The sequence below is a fragment of the Passer domesticus genome, chromosome 5, assembly GCF_036417665.1.
Source record: "Passer domesticus isolate bPasDom1 chromosome 5, bPasDom1.hap1, whole genome shotgun sequence".
NCBI classification, from domain to species: Eukaryota; Metazoa; Chordata; class Aves; order Passeriformes; family Passeridae; genus Passer; species Passer domesticus.
In genome coordinates, this window is record NC_087478.1 from 23,015,752 (window position 1) to 23,035,465 (window position 19,714).

Here is a 19,714-nt window from a genome sequence, read left to right on the forward strand (position 1 = left end):
GGAATTAAAGCTATGTGCCTGTGCGTGAAAAAGGCCACTCACTTAAGCAAGACAAGGCAGAAGATTTCCTGTTGACAGTATTCAAATAAACTCAGGTATGTCAGCAAAAACTACAATCAAGAAAATTGTCCTTAATCCAAAAAGATTGTTTATTGCTTTTTCCCAAGTAAAAATGAAAAGTCTGAATTTAGAGAGTGTGGGTACTAGAACCAGGCATTCACACTAGAAACCATCTAGGAACTATTACTTCAGAGGGATCCTGCCCTTCAAGCAGACCATGTCAATCATAAATGCCTTGCTCTTACCATGACTCTGTATTCACTGCACCACATTCTGTCCCACAGATCCTGAGAACAGATGAAAGCAAAATATCTTGGTACCAGTTCAGGAAAGTGCTTCTGACAGATCAAAAGAGGCATGCAAGAAGAGGAGTTGCAATGACTCACTGTGGGAATGTACATTCTCAATACCTACTTGTAGCACTATGGTCCCTGAATTGTCTGGGGCTCTGGCCAGTTCATTGCCAGTTAATAGCCACAGCACAGCATGATGTGACTCTCTGCTGCTGACTGTGATACTCTCTTCCACACAGTGACTCACTGCTTTGTTACCTCAAAGGTGTAACATTAGAACCTGTTGCAAAATGATCAGTGGTGTCATGGGCAGGTAAAACAAGACTATTTTGCTAATGCATACAAATAAAGAGGCCAGGATAACAAATAGATATTAAACACAAGTTGTATTTACAAACCAAAAGTAGAAAAGTACAAGCAGGAGAAAAAAAATATTCTAAATTCTTTGAAAGCATAGACAGCCTTAACACTGCTTCCAAATGTAATGAAGAAATCAAATTCCTTTTTTTCCAGACTAATGCCACTCAAGATAAAATATGCTTAAAAAGTAACATTAATTCCTTTAAAAAGTAGTTTCTTTCAACAAACACTGCTGTCTACAGATATATTTGTAAATACCCATTCTGTGCTGGTTAGGTAATGTGGATGAGACTTAGATGAGGTTAGTCCCATTTAACACTTCTGTGAAAACCTATTGTCCAATCATGTATTCTTTATATACAACATCAAATATGCATATAAAAATTACAAATCCTAACTCAAACTGACCAAAAAGAGTCCTGAAAAGAATCAAGGCTTATGGAAAAATAGAACTTTCCCATGCTGGCCACCTAAACCTATACATAATGCGTTATTTCAAGTGTTGCTTTCAGCACTAGCTAATTTTTGTTACAAAGAAATTATTAGCCCAAGTTCAATAATGCATTTTCTTTCTCTATATGTCTGTCTCTAAACAGGTACACTGATGGTTTTAATAGTTTGCTGTTCAATAGAACACATACTTAAGAACATGTGACAGACTAAGAGGTATGTAACCATAATATTTCCATCATCACAATCTATCGAACATTTTTAAAATGTTTTTTCAGTATTGTATTTCTTTTCATGCTTGTTCCTGTAAAAGATTCGGTGTGTAAAGGCCTTCTCAGTTCAGTAAAAACACAGCTTAGTAAAACATTAAAATTCCATTTTTAAAGTATTGATCTCACTTTATTTTAGCCAAAGCAAAGCCTAGAGAGGACTGTTGCATTTTGTTAACTACTGGTGTAACAGAGGGTTCAAGGGAAAAGTGATGACTTGTTAAAAAATGAGAAAGTCTCAAAAGGTTTTCCAAAGAGCCAACACTACTGAGCTGCACAGTTTTCCTTGTCCAGTGGCCTGCTCCTGACAAAGAAAATATTCTCTGCCCTCAGTTTGGTAGAAATCATAGGTTTACCTAACTCCGTGATGAGTGCAAAGAGCAACTTACTTTCCTTCCCTACTTTCCCCTTTGAATAAGTCTTCATGCAAACTTAACTGATATTGTATCATTAACACAGCTTTCTTTCTTTCTCTCTTGCTGCGATACTTTTAGCTCCTGGTAAAACTAAGCAAGATCAGCTGTAGAGGCAGCAAAATCTCCAAGGCAAAGGAGAAAGTGGAATAGTATGCCTTGTTCTTCAGAGCTGGAATGGACTAAGGAATGCTAAAAGTAGGAATAAACAGAAAAGCAGGCTAGGTAAAAGCAAGAGGAAAGGGCAGTGTATTTGTATCTCTATGTAAGTCTACTGATTTAACTATTTGTATATACAGCATTTGACTTGGAAAAATTCAAAGCCTAGTAAGAACTAGAATATAAACACTTCTAAAACCTGTGCACTAAATATGTGAACATCACAAAGAAAAAATTCAAAGAGCAAGCACAATGAATTAATTTTTTTTTTTTTTTTTTCTCCACAGAATTATGATACAGGCTTTAATTGTGTTGTCATTTCATCTAAACCTGTCCATCCCATTCCAGGTAACAGAAACCAAGTAAGTCTAATAAAGAGAAAATCAAACCAACCAAACAAACAAATAAAAAGATGCTGGCTAGAACCATTGATTTCCCAAGGACTCTCCTAAATACAGAATCAGAGGTTACATATCCTGACACCTAGATGAAATTTCCATGTGCTGGGAAAATCTTATTTAAAGCACACTGTCTTTTGTCTGTTCTTCTAGATCCTGACAATAATAAGAATCCCATCAGTGTCACTCCTGCAAGCTAATTCTATTATATCATGAATTATTTAAGTAGAGATAGTAGCAAATTATGAAGCATGTTGGTGGGAATATTTGCCTGTTACGAAATCCTGTCAGCTTGAAATGACCAGTCAGAGCTTGCTGCCAAAGAAGCATGTGGAGATTTTGCAGAAAGTTAGCCAAAGGGTTCAGTTGGAGGTTTGTTACAATTGGCTGGTCTGGACAAGGAAACCTATGATCATGGCTCTTTAGTGCAAGCCATATGGTCCATTTTTCCACCATATACATCTGGATTTCAGATATATTCCATTATGAGTTTGGATGATCTGGTTAAAGAAATGGGTATTTCAAGGAAAAGCATAAAAAATAACTATATGGGACAGAGGCAATTTTTTTTTTTATAGCAGAGCCTCATAGGCAATTGGGTTTCCAAAACTTAAGTGCAAGTTAAGCTTTGTAGGAAAGCATTATGAGAAAAAAATCTATATCAAAGAGTTGTTGGCAGCTTATATAGCTGCATTAACAAAGAAGGAGCTGTTTTCAATAACCTGGACAGTTCTGGTATATTAGGACTCAGGGAATTTTACAGTATCAAAGTAGATAGGAACTGCTGAGTATTTTACTGCATCAATTAGGCAGAAGGCATCTTTCTTCATATACTAGTGCCTGTTGATTTCATGCACCGAAATTAATGAGGTTTTTGTAAAAAGAGAACTGTTATATCTATGGCAACAGCAACTTGAATGAAGGAGTTATGCCATTGGTTAGAGACTTAGGAAGGAAAAGCTACAGATACAAACACAGGCTCCTATGAACAAACATGATTCTATATGAGCACACAGGAGGCTGGACTATGGCAATTTAAATATTAGGGATTTATTAGAGTGAAGGAACCTTTTACTATAAGCCAAATAATCATTGCTTTAGAAGCATGGAATTGTTACAGTTGGAAAAGACCACTGAGTCCAACCATTAACTTAGCACCACCATTTTTACCACTAAACCATATTCCCAAATACCATATCCACATGCCTTTTGAACACTACCAAGATGGTGTTTCTATCACTTCCCTGGGTAGTCTGTTCCAAAGATTACCCACCTTTTCAGTGAAGAAATTTTACCTAATATCTAATCTACAGCTTCCCTGGTGCAGCTTGAGGCCATTTCCTCTCACCCCATCACTTACCTGGGAGAAGAAATTGAACCCCACTTCACTACAATCTCTTGTTAAACAGTTGTAGAAAGCAATAAGGTCTCCCCTGAGCCTCCTTTTTTCCAGGCTAAGCAACCACGTTCCCTCAGCCACTTCTAATAAGTTTTCTGCCCCAGACCCTTCACCAGCCTTGTTAACCTTCTCTGGATATGTTCCAGGACCTCAATGTCTGTCTTGTAGTGAGGGGCCAAAACTAAACACAGGATTTGAGGCTTCATCAGTGCCAAGAACAAAGCGACAATCATTGCCCTAGTCCTGCTGGCTACATTATTTCTGGCTCCAAGATAGGGAGCCACTGGCCTCATGGCCACACGGGCACACTGCCTGGTCATGCTCAGTCTCAGTCTGCAGTCCATCAAAGACAATCAAGGCATCCCCAATGCATACCTGCTCCCACATGCTCAATAAGGAAGAGTTATGGTTTCCTGTTACTTGGACCAGCTGTGACAGAATAGCTCAAATTATCATAAAAGTCTCTTCCACAGGTAGACACTTCTGCACATAAGTTTGGAGAGTAGAATAAGAATGCAAGTATAAGACAGCTAGAAAACGATACAACAACTTTGAATAGTTTTCCCACACAGTATGTTCTCATGATTCAACTGTTGACATTTGTAACAATTTTAGTTTATACCACAGGGGATGTGGATAGTATCACAATTAGTCTTGAATAGAAGACCTTAAAGCAGATGGAAAGGATATGATGACTTTGCTGGAAAAGATGGATGAAATTAAAGGAATCGGTAGCAAAGTCCACAAAGCACATCCCAGGAATTCAGTGAGGGGCTGAACAGTTCCTCTCAGAAGAGAAACTGAAATTTTAGGAGCTCTGAATTACTAGTATGACTTTGGAGAGCCAGAATAATAGATCATAATATAAAATAGCATCCTGACTTAATAAACTCAAACAAAACAAGTCTAAAAGATTATATATGTGTGGGAATTCTCACAATGCCAGAGACTACTGGTGAGCAGCCCAGCAGCTGTAAAAGTAAGAGATAACCAAAGACTTAACATTCTGTGGTAAACCTATGATAGCAAGGCCATTCAGTATGAAGACATGACAATTAGATTGTATGCTTTGCTAACAAAAGAAAGAGAAAAAAACAATACAAACCACCAAACATGATAAAGCAAAACCAGCTTTTGATTCAAAACCAGTCCCTTTTCCAAGAAGCCATATTCCTTTTGAAGTGGTCAAAGCGAAATAAGAATGTGGCAACCCATAAAAATACTACATATATGAATATACTGAAATATGTGGATAACCTTCAACCTTGATAAAAGCAGTAAGCCAAAGTGAGATATCAGAATAAAAGGTAAATGGTGTAGAAAACTCAAAGTAGCACTCGATCATTATAAACAGCCTTTAGAAAATTCAAACATTTGAGTTTCTAAGAGACAGGCAATACTATTACAAGTGGTTGCCTGAGTAGCAGCAGAGAGTCAACAGGCTGAAACAAGAAGGTACTCACCATGATAACGAAGTGGGAGTACTGCCAGTTAAGATTAAGGGGACGAAACAGCATAGAACAGAGTAGAGATAGTGAGGGAATGAGGAATTTTTAATAGAGAGGTTGCATCTAGTAATATCAGGAATTGTTCTGACATGGACTTGCTACACAGACCAAAGCTTCTAGGTTACATGAAAAGAAGCTAAAAGTCTGCCTGAGTGACACTGAAATAAAAGAAAGCACATTCAACATCCTAATTCTTGTTCTTGGTTGGTTTTTTTTTGTCATAATAAGAGATATTTTCACAACAGGATTCAGATTTACATCATGTCCACGAATTCCCCACTAAGTATGGAGAATTTTGACAATGGTTTAATGCTTCTACCAGAAAACAATTTTTACAAACAGAAAACCAGCTGATATACAATTTATACTCATGTGTTTGGCAGTAGATTGAAAGTTTTATATCAGGTACCATCCAGATAGATTTGGTAAAGCGTACAGGAGGAATACAGCTGTAAAACATTAATTATAAGCAAAAGAGATAAAATGAAATGCTTTCCATCTTTTTAAGTCCATTAGAATGATGACTGAAATAATTATAAACACCTCAATTTGCTGCAGTGCAGCATCTAAACCAAATTTCATGATGGCAAAACTAAAACTGATTTAACAGTAAGGGTGATTTCAGATCACCAAAAGAACACAGACCACTTAAATGCTTTCTAGAGAATAAGTATCCATCTTTATACTTGAAATACCTTAATTATAAGACATGCTACAGCTATTTACAAGTCAGCTGAAAAATCACCCAGGACAATATAAACTACTTACTTTCCCACTTGTTTCATTAAAGTGACCTGTTAAATTGAAATCACTTGTGCTACTTTACTGGACTTTTTTCAAATTATGCAGATTCCTGGATGCACTGCTCTTAACCATGGAACTGGTACAGCTGTTAGTTCACCATCTCCCATTTGAACATTTAGTGGTAATTTGTCAATTCTGCAGACCCAGAGCTACTAAGCCTCTCTGAGAATGAGGATCTCTTACAATTTTCCCAGCTTGACCCATGCTATAATCACCTCCTGCATGTAAAATGAGTACTGCACAGCAACAAGAAAAGAATGCTAGGAACTGTTCATACAGGAAGAAGTAAAAACACACTGATATCTCACAAATATGGATGACAGCCAGGACTTTCCATACTATCAATCAAAATAAATAAGTCTGCCTAGCTGAAAAATCAAAACAGACTTCAAGGTCACAAATAAACTGGAGTAAGAGGAATGTGAAAAAAGAGAGTCTACATAAACAATAATGTCTGATTTACAGTACCAAGCAAACACAAAAGGAGAGATCACCTGCTACCAGCTTCTGTATGATTGTCTTGTTCACATTTGAAACAGCTATAGGGTACACCGGCTGCAAGGTTCTTCTACACTGTGAGCCTTTGAAAGGAGCTGGGATTTTTTTCTTTTAACACTAGGTACTATCAGGCCTGTTACTGAAAATGCCTTCCTAGAGTGGTGCCCTTTGAGAAACCAGCAGCATGCAAGTTGCATTTCAAGTGCCTGTTGTGACATTTTAATTTCGATGGGTTATAATGCAGAGAAAAGGCAAAAAAAAAATCACTAACAAACCAACCAACCATCTCCAAATCTGAAATCTGAACAAGTAAAAATAAATCACAATTGTCAAATACCAAGCAATTGGTAGTGTATTAAAGATAATGAATTTATTCATACTACCAGCACCAGTTAGAAATAACTCTCTTGGAACATGTGATGTCAGTTGTAAAACATCACACTCACTTGTCTTTAGACTTTAGCCACTGGGGATATAAGTTCTACTAGCAAGTCCATATTCTGTAACACAGCTAAGCTAAATTAATAATAATATGGAAGCTTTATTCTAGTTATGTTTATTATAAAGTTAAGTACTAGTAGAGTCAATACAGATCAGAGAAGTTGCACAGAAAAGGTATAAGAACTACTTTTCTTCTACACAGAACAAGAAATATTCAGTACTAAAAATCCTGAAAATTTAGAATAAAAGTTACAATTTTATAAGAACTGACACGGCTACAAAACCATTCAATTATTACACATGGTAAAAAATATATCTTCATTACCAAAATATTTTAAACCGAGATTTAGTGTATACAGCTAAATAAAAAAAATAAGCATATAAAGCTAATATATGGAAGCATATATTACAGTTGAGTCAATTTTAGCAACCTTTGCACTGAGGAGGCTGTATGAAAAGAAGGGGGTTTGCATTTCTATCAAGTTTCCAGAACTGGAAGTTTCTCTCATGGGAGTTCATTTAAAACGTTCACCTCGTTCTTACACCAGAGTTCCTCATTGTTAAGAATCTGACTTCCATTATACTTTAATGCAAACAGGCTGTCATATTTAACAGACAAGCAAATAAAATCCAGAAAATGCAGCTATTAAAAATGTCAAGTGGGGACTATTGAAATATGCAGACCATGAGGGTTTCTTTTTTAATATGTGAAATTTTTATAGCACTTAGTATGTTCTAAGCATAACTCTAGCTAACCTGCAAATCCCAACATAGAAAAAGTTGCCTTACACATTGCATTGCATTAAGAAAAAAAAGTTAAGCAAAAAATAAATAAGAAAACTTTCACAGACACTTTCTGATCAAGATGAAGGTAACACATTTTAATTACATTTTTACAGTGTTACAGGCATACGGACTACACTTATTATTTTGTACTCTTCTCCAAGACCAAACTCCTCTTCTGTCAGTGGATGCTCAATTCCATTTCAACGTGGGGCAAAGTCTGAGATGAGCTCAAGGAGCAATGATGCCTGTGGATGAAATGCAGAACGTCATTCCTCATTTATTCTGCAAAGAGTTTCACAGGAACCTTGTGATGGATGAGGCATTATTATGGGTCATTGGAAAGAGCTCCCACCACAGCTCTGGGACTTTAAGCCATGCCCTTTGCAGCCAGGCTGGAGGTCCAAGGCCCGGCTCATCGCGCACAGCTGCAGTTCCGCGTGTCCCCGCCGCAGGCTCGGCCCTGTCACACTGCGTGACACACACGCGGTGACCTCGCCGGCCGCTGCGAGGTGAGGGGCCGTGCAAGGAGCGTGTTAATGGCGGCAGCGATTACAGAGCGCAGCCGCGCCTTTTACCTTGAATCCCCACATACAGACCAGCCACAGATCTAAGGACACAACTTCACACACGGCTCTGCAGCGTCTCCCAGCACGCACAAAGCAGCGGAGCCGCGAGTGCGCCCTGTCACAGCCCCACGTGCTAACAGCACCACTGTCACTGATTCCTGGTGCGCGGAGCCGTGCCACCGTGCCCGGGGCGGAGCAACGCTGCTCTTCCCGCCCCGGGCACGGGCACGGGCACTGTCCCGTTCCTTCCCTCCCCTCCCGTCCCGGGCCCGGCTCCGCCCGCAGCGCTCCCCTCACGGCCGGGGGGCGGGGCCGGGGGCGGGGCGCGGGAAGCGGCCGCCTCGGCCACGTGCCCCGCCTGCGCTGAGGCGACGCGCGCGCGGGAAGCGCCGGCATGGCGGCCGTGATGTGCTCCTTCCGCGTCGTGGCGGGCGGCGACGAGGGCAGCGACAGCGATGACGGCGACTGGGACATTGGCGCCGTGCGGCAGGAGCCGCAGGTGGGGCTGGGCCTCCCTGCACCTGGGGCCCGCCAGCCGTGGCCGGGCGGTCTCGGGGTGGGGGGGCGGCCTCGGCTTTGGGACCGTGAGGGGAGCGGAGCGCGGTGGGTCCAGGGGAGGGTCCGGCTGGTGCTTCCACTCAGTCTGTTTCCTACCAGGGTAATGCTAGTGTACCCTCAATCCAGTAAATGAAACCTACCAAACCCTTAATGTTTATTTGAAAGCTCTTTCTCCCCTTAAGTAGCAGACCCTAGTCCTAATCGTATTTCAGCATGAGAATAAATCTGACCATGACTCGGGGCCTGTAAAGCTGTTTTATACCTTAAATCTCTTGAGGCTGTTTCTGGCTAACTTGAAGATTTCAGTAGTTTTGTTGCATCTAACAGGTGTGAAGTATCCATCAGTGTGAGGCAGAGGAGATAAACACTCACTATCTGTGAGGGTTTTTAAGCATGGGTTTGTCTCATTACCAGACTTGAAAAATGGGGGTATAACTGAATTCTTGAGGTCTTAGGCTAAAGGTTATAGCCAGTGTTTTAAGAGGCCTTGACCTTTAGATAGATGTTCCTATCCAAAGATGTGTGTTGTTTGAAAATTGTCATCGGAATAGAATAAAAAAAGGCTCTTCTGTTGACTGTTTTTCACCTATGATACTGTAGACACTTTTGTTAGTCTTTACAAAACTTACAGGAAAGATGGGCTATGATGTGCTGTAAAATTTGTACATTTCTAAATTATAAATTGTGATTTAAAAACTTATGATAAAAGACAACTTCGTTTCATACTGACTTGTGTCTCTAAGGAAACTAGTGAATAATCCATCCTCTGCTTACCAGTGTATGTAAATGTTTTGTACACTTGATATAGCTCCAGCAGCAATCTTCAGCTGTGTCTGCAGCTTTGGGACGTTGGCATCATAAATCTGTGATGCTTTTGAAAACAAATGAGGTAACTGTCTGATGCATAAACTAGTCCTTTGGTCAGTGCTTTTTTCAGCCAGAACGTTTATGATGCAGCACTACAAATGCCTCTGTCACCACAGAATTAGGATGACAGAGGAGCTGTAACCCTTCACAGCAGTGGACTTGTGCTGTTAGGCCAGCCAGTTAGTCACTGAGGTCCCCTGACTCAAGCTCAAGCTTTCATATCTGGTAGTTGTATTTTTTAATGTTGTACTTCACAATATGTGAAATATACAGAAAAATAAAAGATACATAAATGCATTTCAAAATTTTTCTAGTGACATAAGATGAAAGAGAATCTTAATTGAAATCAAATTATGGCAAGTAAAGTTGAGAGCAGCATGGGAGGATAGCAGGATTCTTTCTGTTGAGAAAGAAGGTATTTACATTTTCAGAGAATGGCACCTCTCAGAGAAATTTATTTTAAAACGTAGACTTTATAATAGACCCTGAACAGATCTATGGAGATGGAAGAACAAAAGTTATATGATGCTTTTTCCCCTCTTCTTCTATGCTATGTCATTTAGAGATTATTAGTTCTTTTATACTGAAACCAACCTATATTTTTTTTTTGCCTTGAAACAGACTCCAGATTTTGACTTAATTTTTCTTTATTTATCCAGCAGTTGGATCAAATGTTGCAGGCAGACAAGAATGAGGCATTAAAGAAGGCTCTGTTTCGTGGGGATGTGTCGTTAATTGAAGAACTCTTAAACTCAGGTGAGGAAAAGTCAGTTACAAAGTTGAATATTTTTTATTGAACTTGGAAAAAATTTCAATTCTCATTTAAAACAAGACTTTATATCCTTTACTGGAAACTCACATGTTCCTACATGTACTCAACACATTATTTTGGAAAATCGAATTACTTTTTTAGTGACTCGGATTCGATATTCTAGCACATTCCTTCTAATTTATGTTTCTTTTGTCAGTCAAGAGACCTGAAAATTAAGCAAACTATGTTGAGCTATGAAATAACATGTTTCTTTGTTTTCAGATGCACCTTTAACATGCAAATAGCAATTACAAACACTGAATTAGAAGTTGTTTAAATTGAGGGGAAAATTCAGTGGGTGGTCATTGGTGTTGAAAGTTGTACAGCATGGGGTAGGAAGGGGAGGCTAGGCTTTTTCATTTTCATGTTTCCCCAGTTTGGAAATTCCTTTTCCTCTTTTTTTTTTTTTTTTTCTTCTCCTTCACAGCACTGGTAAGTGTCTGGTATGTGCCCTGTGTATAACTGCTGTCTTGGCAACATCAGCTGAACAAAGATTTTGTGATTCTGAAAGGTCTAACAGGCTTTTTGTGGCATTTGTCACTAAAAAGTAGTCTGTGTTAACACTGGAAGCCTTTTTCCCTGTTCTGTTACTCAGTATTTGTCTTTAATGTGTTTGTTAATCAGTGTTAGGAAGATTGGATCACTTATTCAAGCATCCAGGGCAATCAGAAACTGCATAGCTGAGTTGACCTGCCTAGTGATAATTGTCAGGAAGTTCTGCTTCAGCAAGCAAGGAGAATATAGTAACCAAGAGCTTGTTCTCTGAGGAAAATTTGTCTTAGGGAAGAAAGTAGTTTCTTGGTTAGCAATGGGCTTTTCTGAGTTTTGAAACAATGACATTATTTGCCCTTTTAGAAGCCAACTGTTTCTCACCACAATGGGGGAATGGTTTTCTTTTTAAATTAAGCAAAACTACTGCATGGCCTGGAACACAAGAAATGCAGTACAAGCATGAAATACGCCTGTCTTGTTTTGAGACAATATATTCTTATTTGTGAGTAGAGTTTTAGTGATGTCTGTGCCTCAGATTGCTGGTTTGTTTTGCTACACCATCCATTTTAAATTGTTGTGTGGCAGTGAAACAGCAATATTTCACTTTCTGTGCTGATGCCTTGCTGCACAGCGGACAGTTCCAGCTCTTGGAAGATGATAATAGGTTTCTGTAAGAGCATAGGTTGAGGCCAAGGATTCATGTAGTCTAGTTTCTGTCTCCTGAAACAAACAAGGCAGTATTATAAAAGAATATGTAAGTTCCTTAAAATGGCACCAGCAGTACATTCTGACCCATCCAGTGCTGTTCTGCAAAGCAGCAGAGCTCAGTGCCTGTTATGGAGGTCTTCTTGAAGAAAGGTAACATTGTCCTTCAGGGGCATCTGTGCTCAGGTTAAATCTTTGCCACCAGCAATCCCTTTAGTATAGAAGAGCTTGTAGGAGGCTCACTACCAGCAGTCAGCCAAACTCAAGGTTTTTGTTGGAAGTGGATTTCTTAGCAAGAGTTGGGGCTGTTCCTTGAGGTAGGCTGAGACTGTGTTGTCTTCTGGCTTGGTTAGATGTTGCCTTAATATTTTTGATGCTGAAGCAGTTTTACAGAGCTTGTTGAGGAGATGGACAAGCACAGTGCTTTTCCTTACTACGTCTGTTAAATGGCAGCTTAGGAAAAAGTTTCTGAAGTACCTATCACAAAAAGTAATGCAAGCAAGTACCTTCAAAGATGATTTGGACATTTTGGTTTGCTTCAGAAGAAAAACCCTTCACACCATGTGTTCCATTTCCTAAAATGGAATTAGAAGTTATGACTTAATGACAGTTTAGGCTGATTAAAGCTATAACTACAGTCAAATCCTCCAGCAGTTTGTTCAGCTTACATCTTTGAATGAGTGCTGGAGCTCATCTCATATTTTGTGAGCCAGTTCAGGGAATTAAAAGTAATAGCAAACAACAGGAATGGGAGGGTGCCTTGTGTGTGAGAATAATTTTTCAGCTAGTTTAGGACTCTGAACCCTGAGTCAGGTGACCACCATAGCTGGCCCAGCAGAGGGAGACATCAGCAGCTCTAATATGACTCAGCTTTCAGGTCGTGTGGGAACAAACATTAAGTGCAGACAGACTTAATACTTCTACTAGAGAAAAGTCTTAGAGAATCTAGCATTTTAGAACTTCCTCTCAGGTAAATGGTGTCTGAATGTGAATGAATTCCAACACTGAGAGCTATTCTTCAACTGAACGGAAGTCAAGACCTCATATTTTTGGTGTCATACATGGACTTATTTAGCAGAGTTACATTTTTCTCCACAAAAGCAGCCTTTCTACTATAGCTATTATTAGCCACAGTCAAGAAAGTATCTGAAAGGGATATGGTAATAGTCACCAAAAAAAAAAGTTCTTACTTTGCTGTTCTTTTGCTTCACTATTACTGATATTCTTCACATGGTTTCTGCTGTAGAGTTTGTCTGTGGCCAGAATGTGTTTATCCTCTTTGCTGCTTAAACAGGAGGATATTTGTCTGTAACTCAGATTGTAAAGAATGTTGCATCTAGTTTGTCTCCTAGCTGTAATTTGTGGGGACGTGTAACTGAAAAGCTCCTCTGCTCATACCTACAGAGGAACACAGATAATGGCAGGTGAGGGAGTCCAAATAATGCCCTGGTCCAGCTCCTCTCAGGCCCGTCATGGAATACAGTTGCCTGCCTCTACAGTCTCAGAGGGGTAGAGACCACGTGCAGGCAAATTCGAGACTCAGAGCAAGGGACTCCCAGCTGCAGGAAAAGGTCCTGGTGCCTGGGGGCCGAGCAGCTGTAGTGACAGGAATGAGTGAAAGCTGTGCCAGTCACAGGGGTGGGACCAGAAGTCAGAGACCCCTGTGTCTGTGGTGCCAGCAGCTGGAGGGGACGGGTGACGCACTGGTGCCAGCGCTGCTGTGTTCGTAAGAGCGCTCTGGGTGTCTGTGTTGGTCACTGTGACCAGTGGGGTGTGTGCCTGCGCCTGCTGGGAGCACACACTCAGCATTGATATGGGTTGGGCCTGCAGTTCTGGAGTGCAGCAGCCTCACTTCCCTCTGGCTGTTGGATCTGGCCTGATTTTTCACTAAAAAGTTTTTTCTGTACTTCACTGTTCTCTTGAGAAAATCTCAAGGGTCATTTTAAATGCTGAACTAACACTGCTTACTTCAATAACAGCTCATGTAATGGGAGTAATAGCCTATTTGAGTAGTCATCAAGGTGAGACATTTCTGGTTCAGTCAACAACTCCTATAACCAAGCAGCCGAGGAGCCACATAACTGTTCTGTTTCAGTTGTCCTTTTTCTTCCTCTGGGATTGCAGCTTGTTTGCATTGGGACCATCAGTACTGAGTGGTACTTCAAGACAATCAATACCAAGATGGTAGGAGACTGCAGGACAAACAACATATTGCCACATAGACCATTCTACTTCTAGAACTGGAAAAAAGCACCAGCATCATAGCAGATACTGGCTGCTATCCATGGAAAGAAAGCATTGAGGAAAATGCCTTCTCAAGTGTTTTAATAAGTCGATATATAACTGCCAAAGAGGTCGTTGCTGTTGTTCTGGTATGTATTAAAGTATGAAGTTGTAGATGGGACTGCTTTTCTTTTCATGAGGAAAAGAGACTTAAAGGCTCCCAGGGTGACAGGTGAATTCTGGTGATTGTATTTGAACCTTGCAGTCTCCTATTTTCTCTTTTTATTGAAATAATATTTTATTAGTACAGAACAGAAATCTGCTAGCTAACTGTCTTGCAGGACAGAGAATAAAAAGAGCTGTGAAGCAGAAACCCTAGATGTTGTGATCCTAATTGTCTGACAAGCAGTTTGATTCCACAGCAGTCTTCCTGGCTTGGCAAGAGTCAAATTTTGTTTTTGTTCAAATTTTGTTTCAAACAAACTTCCATTTTGTTTGAAGAAAGCTGTTGCACAGAGGTAGAAAAACAGATTCTGTGTGCTTATATGAAATTACTTGTGCAGCTAAATGATTGAGGTATTTAGTGTAGTCTTGCTGTGGTACTTAACTCCTTGGGTTGAGAACTGGGATACATTGATGTCAGTTTTAAAAGTTGTTTTCTGGTGTTCTAAATAAAGATGTATTATAAAAAAGAAAATGCCATAAGAGATTTCTCTCCCTTGTACTAAATGCAACAGGGTGTAACCTTTGTAATGATGAGAGTAAGTTTTATAAAGAACATGTTTGTAGTGATGCAGTTTCACAATTGTAATTTCTTCAATTTTGGCAGGTATCAGCATAGAAACTAGCTTTCAGTTTGGATGGACTCCCCTGATGTGTGCAGCCAGTGTGGCTAACTTTGCAGTAGTGCGTCTTCTTCTGGACAGAGGTGCTAATGCATGTTTTGAAATAGGTAAGATGGGAATGAAAAATACTGGCTGGTAATGCTCAGTACCAGGCATTGTCCTTATCCTTGTTCTCTTGTTTACATGTGTAGGGGAAAAAATTCGAAAGTTCACAGTGGGTCTGAGACCCACTTGACTTTTCACAGTTTGCAAGGAAAAGTAGTAGTTTTAAAGTAAAAATTGAGGTTTTGGAATTGATCTGGAATCAGTTGCTGCATTTTCTTGTTATTTCTCTCTCAATTCCACTTTCTCCCACACCTCCCAAATCCCAAGTACTGTTTGAAAAGTGTTTGGAAGTACTTCCTTAAAAATTGTAGTATAGAGTTCTACAGGTAAAACTTACTGTGTTTTGATCCTGTTATGAACTGTGTATGTGCAGAAACCAGATAACATCTCAAAAAACCTGAATGGCTTTCCTGTTCACAAGAAACTAGAGTGCAATTTTTCTGTTAAGAAAACTGTTCCTCACCGTGTTGCTAGATCACCTTTTTCTTCAAGAGTTCAGTGTAACTTTTAAGTAGTATCAGTTCCTCTGTCAATTTTATTGGCATAATAATAACTCCTTTTCTACTTAAATTGTGGTTGTTTTCAATCTCTCCCATTGCACTGGAATATTTATCCCACAGTATTGCCAAGTACATAAGAGCAGTGATCATATTTTCCAGTTACTTGACAGTAGTTGCAGTAGTGGTAGAGAGAAATGCAGATGGTACAAATCTGGTTCTGAAAATTTTCTCTAACCTCTTAGCAGTTGATCAGAGTAGATTGCCTACACCAAAAGCAATCATGCCTTCTTCTAATCACTGTCTTTGTAACCAGTTTCAGATAGCTTCTGTGTGTCTACCTAGAGCTCGTACCCATTCCTTGTTTGTGGCTGTAGAAAGCTGTGAATGGGGCAGAAACTGCTATGGGCAATAGTTTAGGCTGACCAGGTAACCAGATGCATGGCATTTTTTCATTTGTGTGATCACCTATCTTTGCCCAAAGTGGCACCTTGCTAGGATCAGGTTTCTTTGTTTGTTTCCCTGTTAGACTGTGTAGGGAAACTGTAACTAGGGCCTATGAGCAGCAAAGTGCAGCCAGAAGCAATCTTGTAAGTCATTGATTTGGGTCAGGTCATGTATGTTCAGTAGAGCTGTGCTATCCTAAGGGCTACTGAATTTCACCAGCCCTCCTGCTATTTTTTATGTCAGCAGGCAATCATACAAGTGATCCTATAATAATAACCCTTTAATGCCTAATAAACAGCTTTACTGTTAATCACCTTGAGTCCCTCTTCAGTCATTCTCTATAACTAATTACTTAATTTTACCCTCTTTGGTAGTTGACAAGAACTAATCTATCATTCGCTGTGTGGTGGGTTCAAAATGTTGTGTCCTTGAGGAACAATTTCACCAGAATTACTGGATTTTTCATCTAGTCTGAACATAAACTTACATTTTTGCAGTCTTTTAGCAGTTATTCTCTGTAAAAGAGAAATCTAAGAATTCCAAGGTGTTTCTTCCCTTTTGTCTCTTGCTCACATGTATGAGCTATAGGTAGGGCAACAGAAATTAATTTCCCACTCTATCACTGCCTGAGATAATGAATATAAATACAACTGCAGGTTCCTCCCAAATACCATTCCCAGACTGACAGTGCTTTATTTAAAGTCCTGCCATCATTCTATTCATGTTGTAGTTGATAATCAGGTTAAACACTTTGAGTAAAAATTTGTCAGCATATCCAGTAATTTCTACATGAGGCAATTGAAAATTAAAAGATGGTATATTAAAAAGCCAAATAAATTTAAATGTAGAACTAAGTTGTAGAGGTAGAGGACATGAAGTAGTAAGAACAGTGGGGGTAACATACATAACAAACTTTTCATGTCTAAATGTAATGAAATCTGACCTTATTTTAGAATGAATATGTTAAATATACAGAGTCTTAAAATTTCTAAAAGAAAATTAGAAAATATGTTATAACACTTGATAGGATATGCAGCTAATGTAGGTGCAGCTAATATAATACTTCTTAAATGGATGAAGGCATGTTGGAACTTGTGAACAAGTTTGTGCAATAAACAAAATGGGCAGTTACTCAAATGGCAGTCTTCTAAATGACACTGGGGCCAACTAACTAAGGTGCTATGTTTCCCAGATGGAAACCATGGTAATCATGGGAAAGGAGGTGTTCTGTGTGCAAACAGCAGCTGTACAGTTCTGATTTGTGAGCCAAGGTGGTATGTAACACCCATCTGATTCAGAGCTGGAGGAGTAAATATACTGGTGTTCCTATGGAGTGTATAGGTGCTCTTTAAATCCACATCTAAACCAACACTTTTAATTATTCTCCTGACACTACTGGACTATAGTAAGTTAATGAATTTAATTCTTCCTCCTTAAGACCTATCATGAAGCCCTTTTGCATCCAGTGTCTTTTGTATAGGCCTCTTTTCTCCCCAAAATTGGTGTCACTATGTGTTCATAATACATTTCATGTATCTTTTTCTATCCATTGCAGCTGTTATTTCCATTTACTGGAGGGGAGGAATAGGGAGTGAATCTACTGGTGGAATGTGTTTAGAGAAATAAGCATCTACAAGCTCCTGTTGTAGCTTTGGGGTACTTTCATGCTATTCTGAACTTCATTAGGAGTAGGTGTTTTACTGCTGTGATTCACTCTCATGTTACTGAGTATCTCCTCAGGTGCCTTTTTCCTACCTGATCACTAGTGATTCTCAGACAGGAAAACAAGATTGTTAGCCTTTTCCAAATATAATAGAGTATCAAAATCTCAGTAGCAACTCTAGCAAATATAAAGACTTTTAAAAGAGCTTCTGGAATAGCATTTACATTTACATCTGTAATACCCTAACTGCAAATTTCCAAACAGATAAATACACCGTGTTGATGGCAGCGTGTACTGCACAAGCTTCAGAGGAGAACATCTTGAACACTGTTGAACTGCTTTTATCAAGGAATGCTGACCCTAACCTTGCTTGCAGGTATTGAAAACCCCACATCAGTGAATACAGTACAAAATTTAATTTATTATACAGAGACATGTTTATAGACATAGCTGTTGGTGGTGGTTAAGATGAAGTGTACATACTTCTTGTAATTTCACTGCTGTTTGTATAACAAAATATTAGTACCCAGATACTTATACTTGTTATACAATTGTTAATCTGAGTAAATAAGACTGTGATCAGCTTTATCAAATTGGAAGTATATTCTTCAGCTGAACAAAGTAAAAATCTTAATTCTTCACGTGACTGAAGTATAAGGGCAAGAAATATGTCCTCTGCCTTTCCTAAATCATATTGCTTCTTCTGCATTGGGATGGAAGTCAATTCATTATTTAAGTTCATATCCTACTTTTGAACTTTTTTGTGGATATCTGGCTATATTCTTTTCACAGAGTGCTTCCTGTGGGAAACAAAATTCTGTAAATAAAATACATTTATTCCACTGCAATGTGGAATAATTTGGATTAAAGAGGTTAAGCTCCTTTTAGAAACAATAATAGTGTCCTTCTTCAGTTACAACTTTGTGTCTCAGTGGTTTGAAGCATTGTGAGATGTCTGTAGTTTTACAGTCAGATGAAATGTTTCATTTTACATCAAAAATAAATTCTGGACTGACCCCAGGATAAACTATCTAGTCTCTGCTAAAAAAAAAATAGTGCTTAGGTCACCTAGTTTTTCATCTAACAGTATTTTTTTTTGTACCACACCTCTTTCATCACATTACCTGGGATATATAGACTGAGGAGCTCTCTAAAAAGAATAGAATTGAAGGCCTTTGGTTTTCCATAGTAGAATTCAATTACTCAAGGCCCTGAACCTCTCTATGAGCACAGTACTGATAGACAAGGAGGAAACAGGGTTCTGCTGAAGTGCAGCTCATGTCTGGTACCAAATTTAAATGCCATTCTTTTATTCTTGTCAGACATACTCTGAAATAATTACATATTGTTGTTGTCAGATATCTGGGTGTTAGAATAAACATCCTGCTTAAAAAATAGGGGAAGTCTTTGCATTATTAACTTTGTCTTGGGCTCTGGAAATGGAAGCAAGAGTGCAGAGCTGCAGGTTTGCATTTGGACAGGCCTTTGGTTAAACTTTGGAGGAAGAGAGTGTGAAAGCTGACACAAGAAGTAGGAATTGTAATTTTTAAATTTTATTTATAAACTTAGGGTATGTTTTGCATGGTTGATCTTTATATGCAAAGATTTATTTACTACCTTTTTTGTGTCCTTAGACCTTGTGCTGACGTGACCTATTTGTGCATCCAGCAGATATGGTTGTGGCTTTTTCAGTTTTGCAGTAGTAGTCTTTCTCAGATGAAAAGATAAATTAAGTGACAATCAGAAATGTCATATTTATGCTAAATAAAAGCAGAGACTTGAAAAATCCAGACCTTATCATCTCAAACCTTTGAGCTGCCTTTCTTCCTTTCCATTATTTGACATATGTGCATGCCACTCCGTCCTTGGGTCTGCTCAGACTACAGCTGCTGTTTCTCATGGACTTCTTGCTCTGTGTTCAGAAATGAGAATAAAACACAATAAACTGCCTTATGTGACCATAAAGGATCAAACAGCCCCTCTGTGGCACTGCAGTCCCATTCCACCTGTTTCATTAGAGAGCAAGCAGAATGTTCTGTGAGAGAGATCAAGAACTGTCAGTGAGTTGAGATTATTGTGAAGGTATTTCCTGTGTGA

The 19,714-nt window shown here is 39.1% G+C and overlaps 1 protein-coding gene and 1 long non-coding RNA gene across 4 annotated transcripts in view; one reads left to right on the forward strand and one right to left on the reverse strand.

The window, feature by feature from the left end:
- Positions 1–6,959: 6,959 nt before the first annotated feature.
- On the reverse strand, positions 6,960–8,741 carry LOC135301842 (uncharacterized). The gene is made up of 2 exons (XR_010363576.1): positions 8,414–8,741; positions 6,960–8,306 (listed from the first exon to the last, which is right to left on the reverse strand). It is a non-coding gene; the product is annotated as an uncharacterized LOC135301842 (long non-coding RNA).
- Positions 8,742–8,747: 6 nt separating this feature from the next.
- Positions 8,748–19,714, forward strand: part of ASZ1 (ankyrin repeat, SAM and basic leucine zipper domain containing 1) — a 35,228-nt gene continuing 24,261 nt past the window's right edge. The window contains exons 1-4 of one of the 3 annotated variants that reach the window (XM_064422322.1): positions 8,748–8,903; positions 10,489–10,585; positions 14,890–15,012; positions 17,882–17,993. In XM_064422322.1, coding sequence (XP_064278392.1) covers positions 8,799–8,903; positions 10,489–10,585; positions 14,890–15,012; positions 17,882–17,993 — 437 coding nt within the window. In that variant the 5' untranslated portion in view covers positions 8,748–8,798. Of the gene's footprint in view, positions 8,904–9,815; positions 9,852–10,488; positions 10,586–14,889; positions 15,013–17,881; positions 17,994–19,714 lie in introns of those variants that run through there. The other 2 variants (XM_064422323.1, XM_064422324.1) reach the window with 2 other exon arrangements.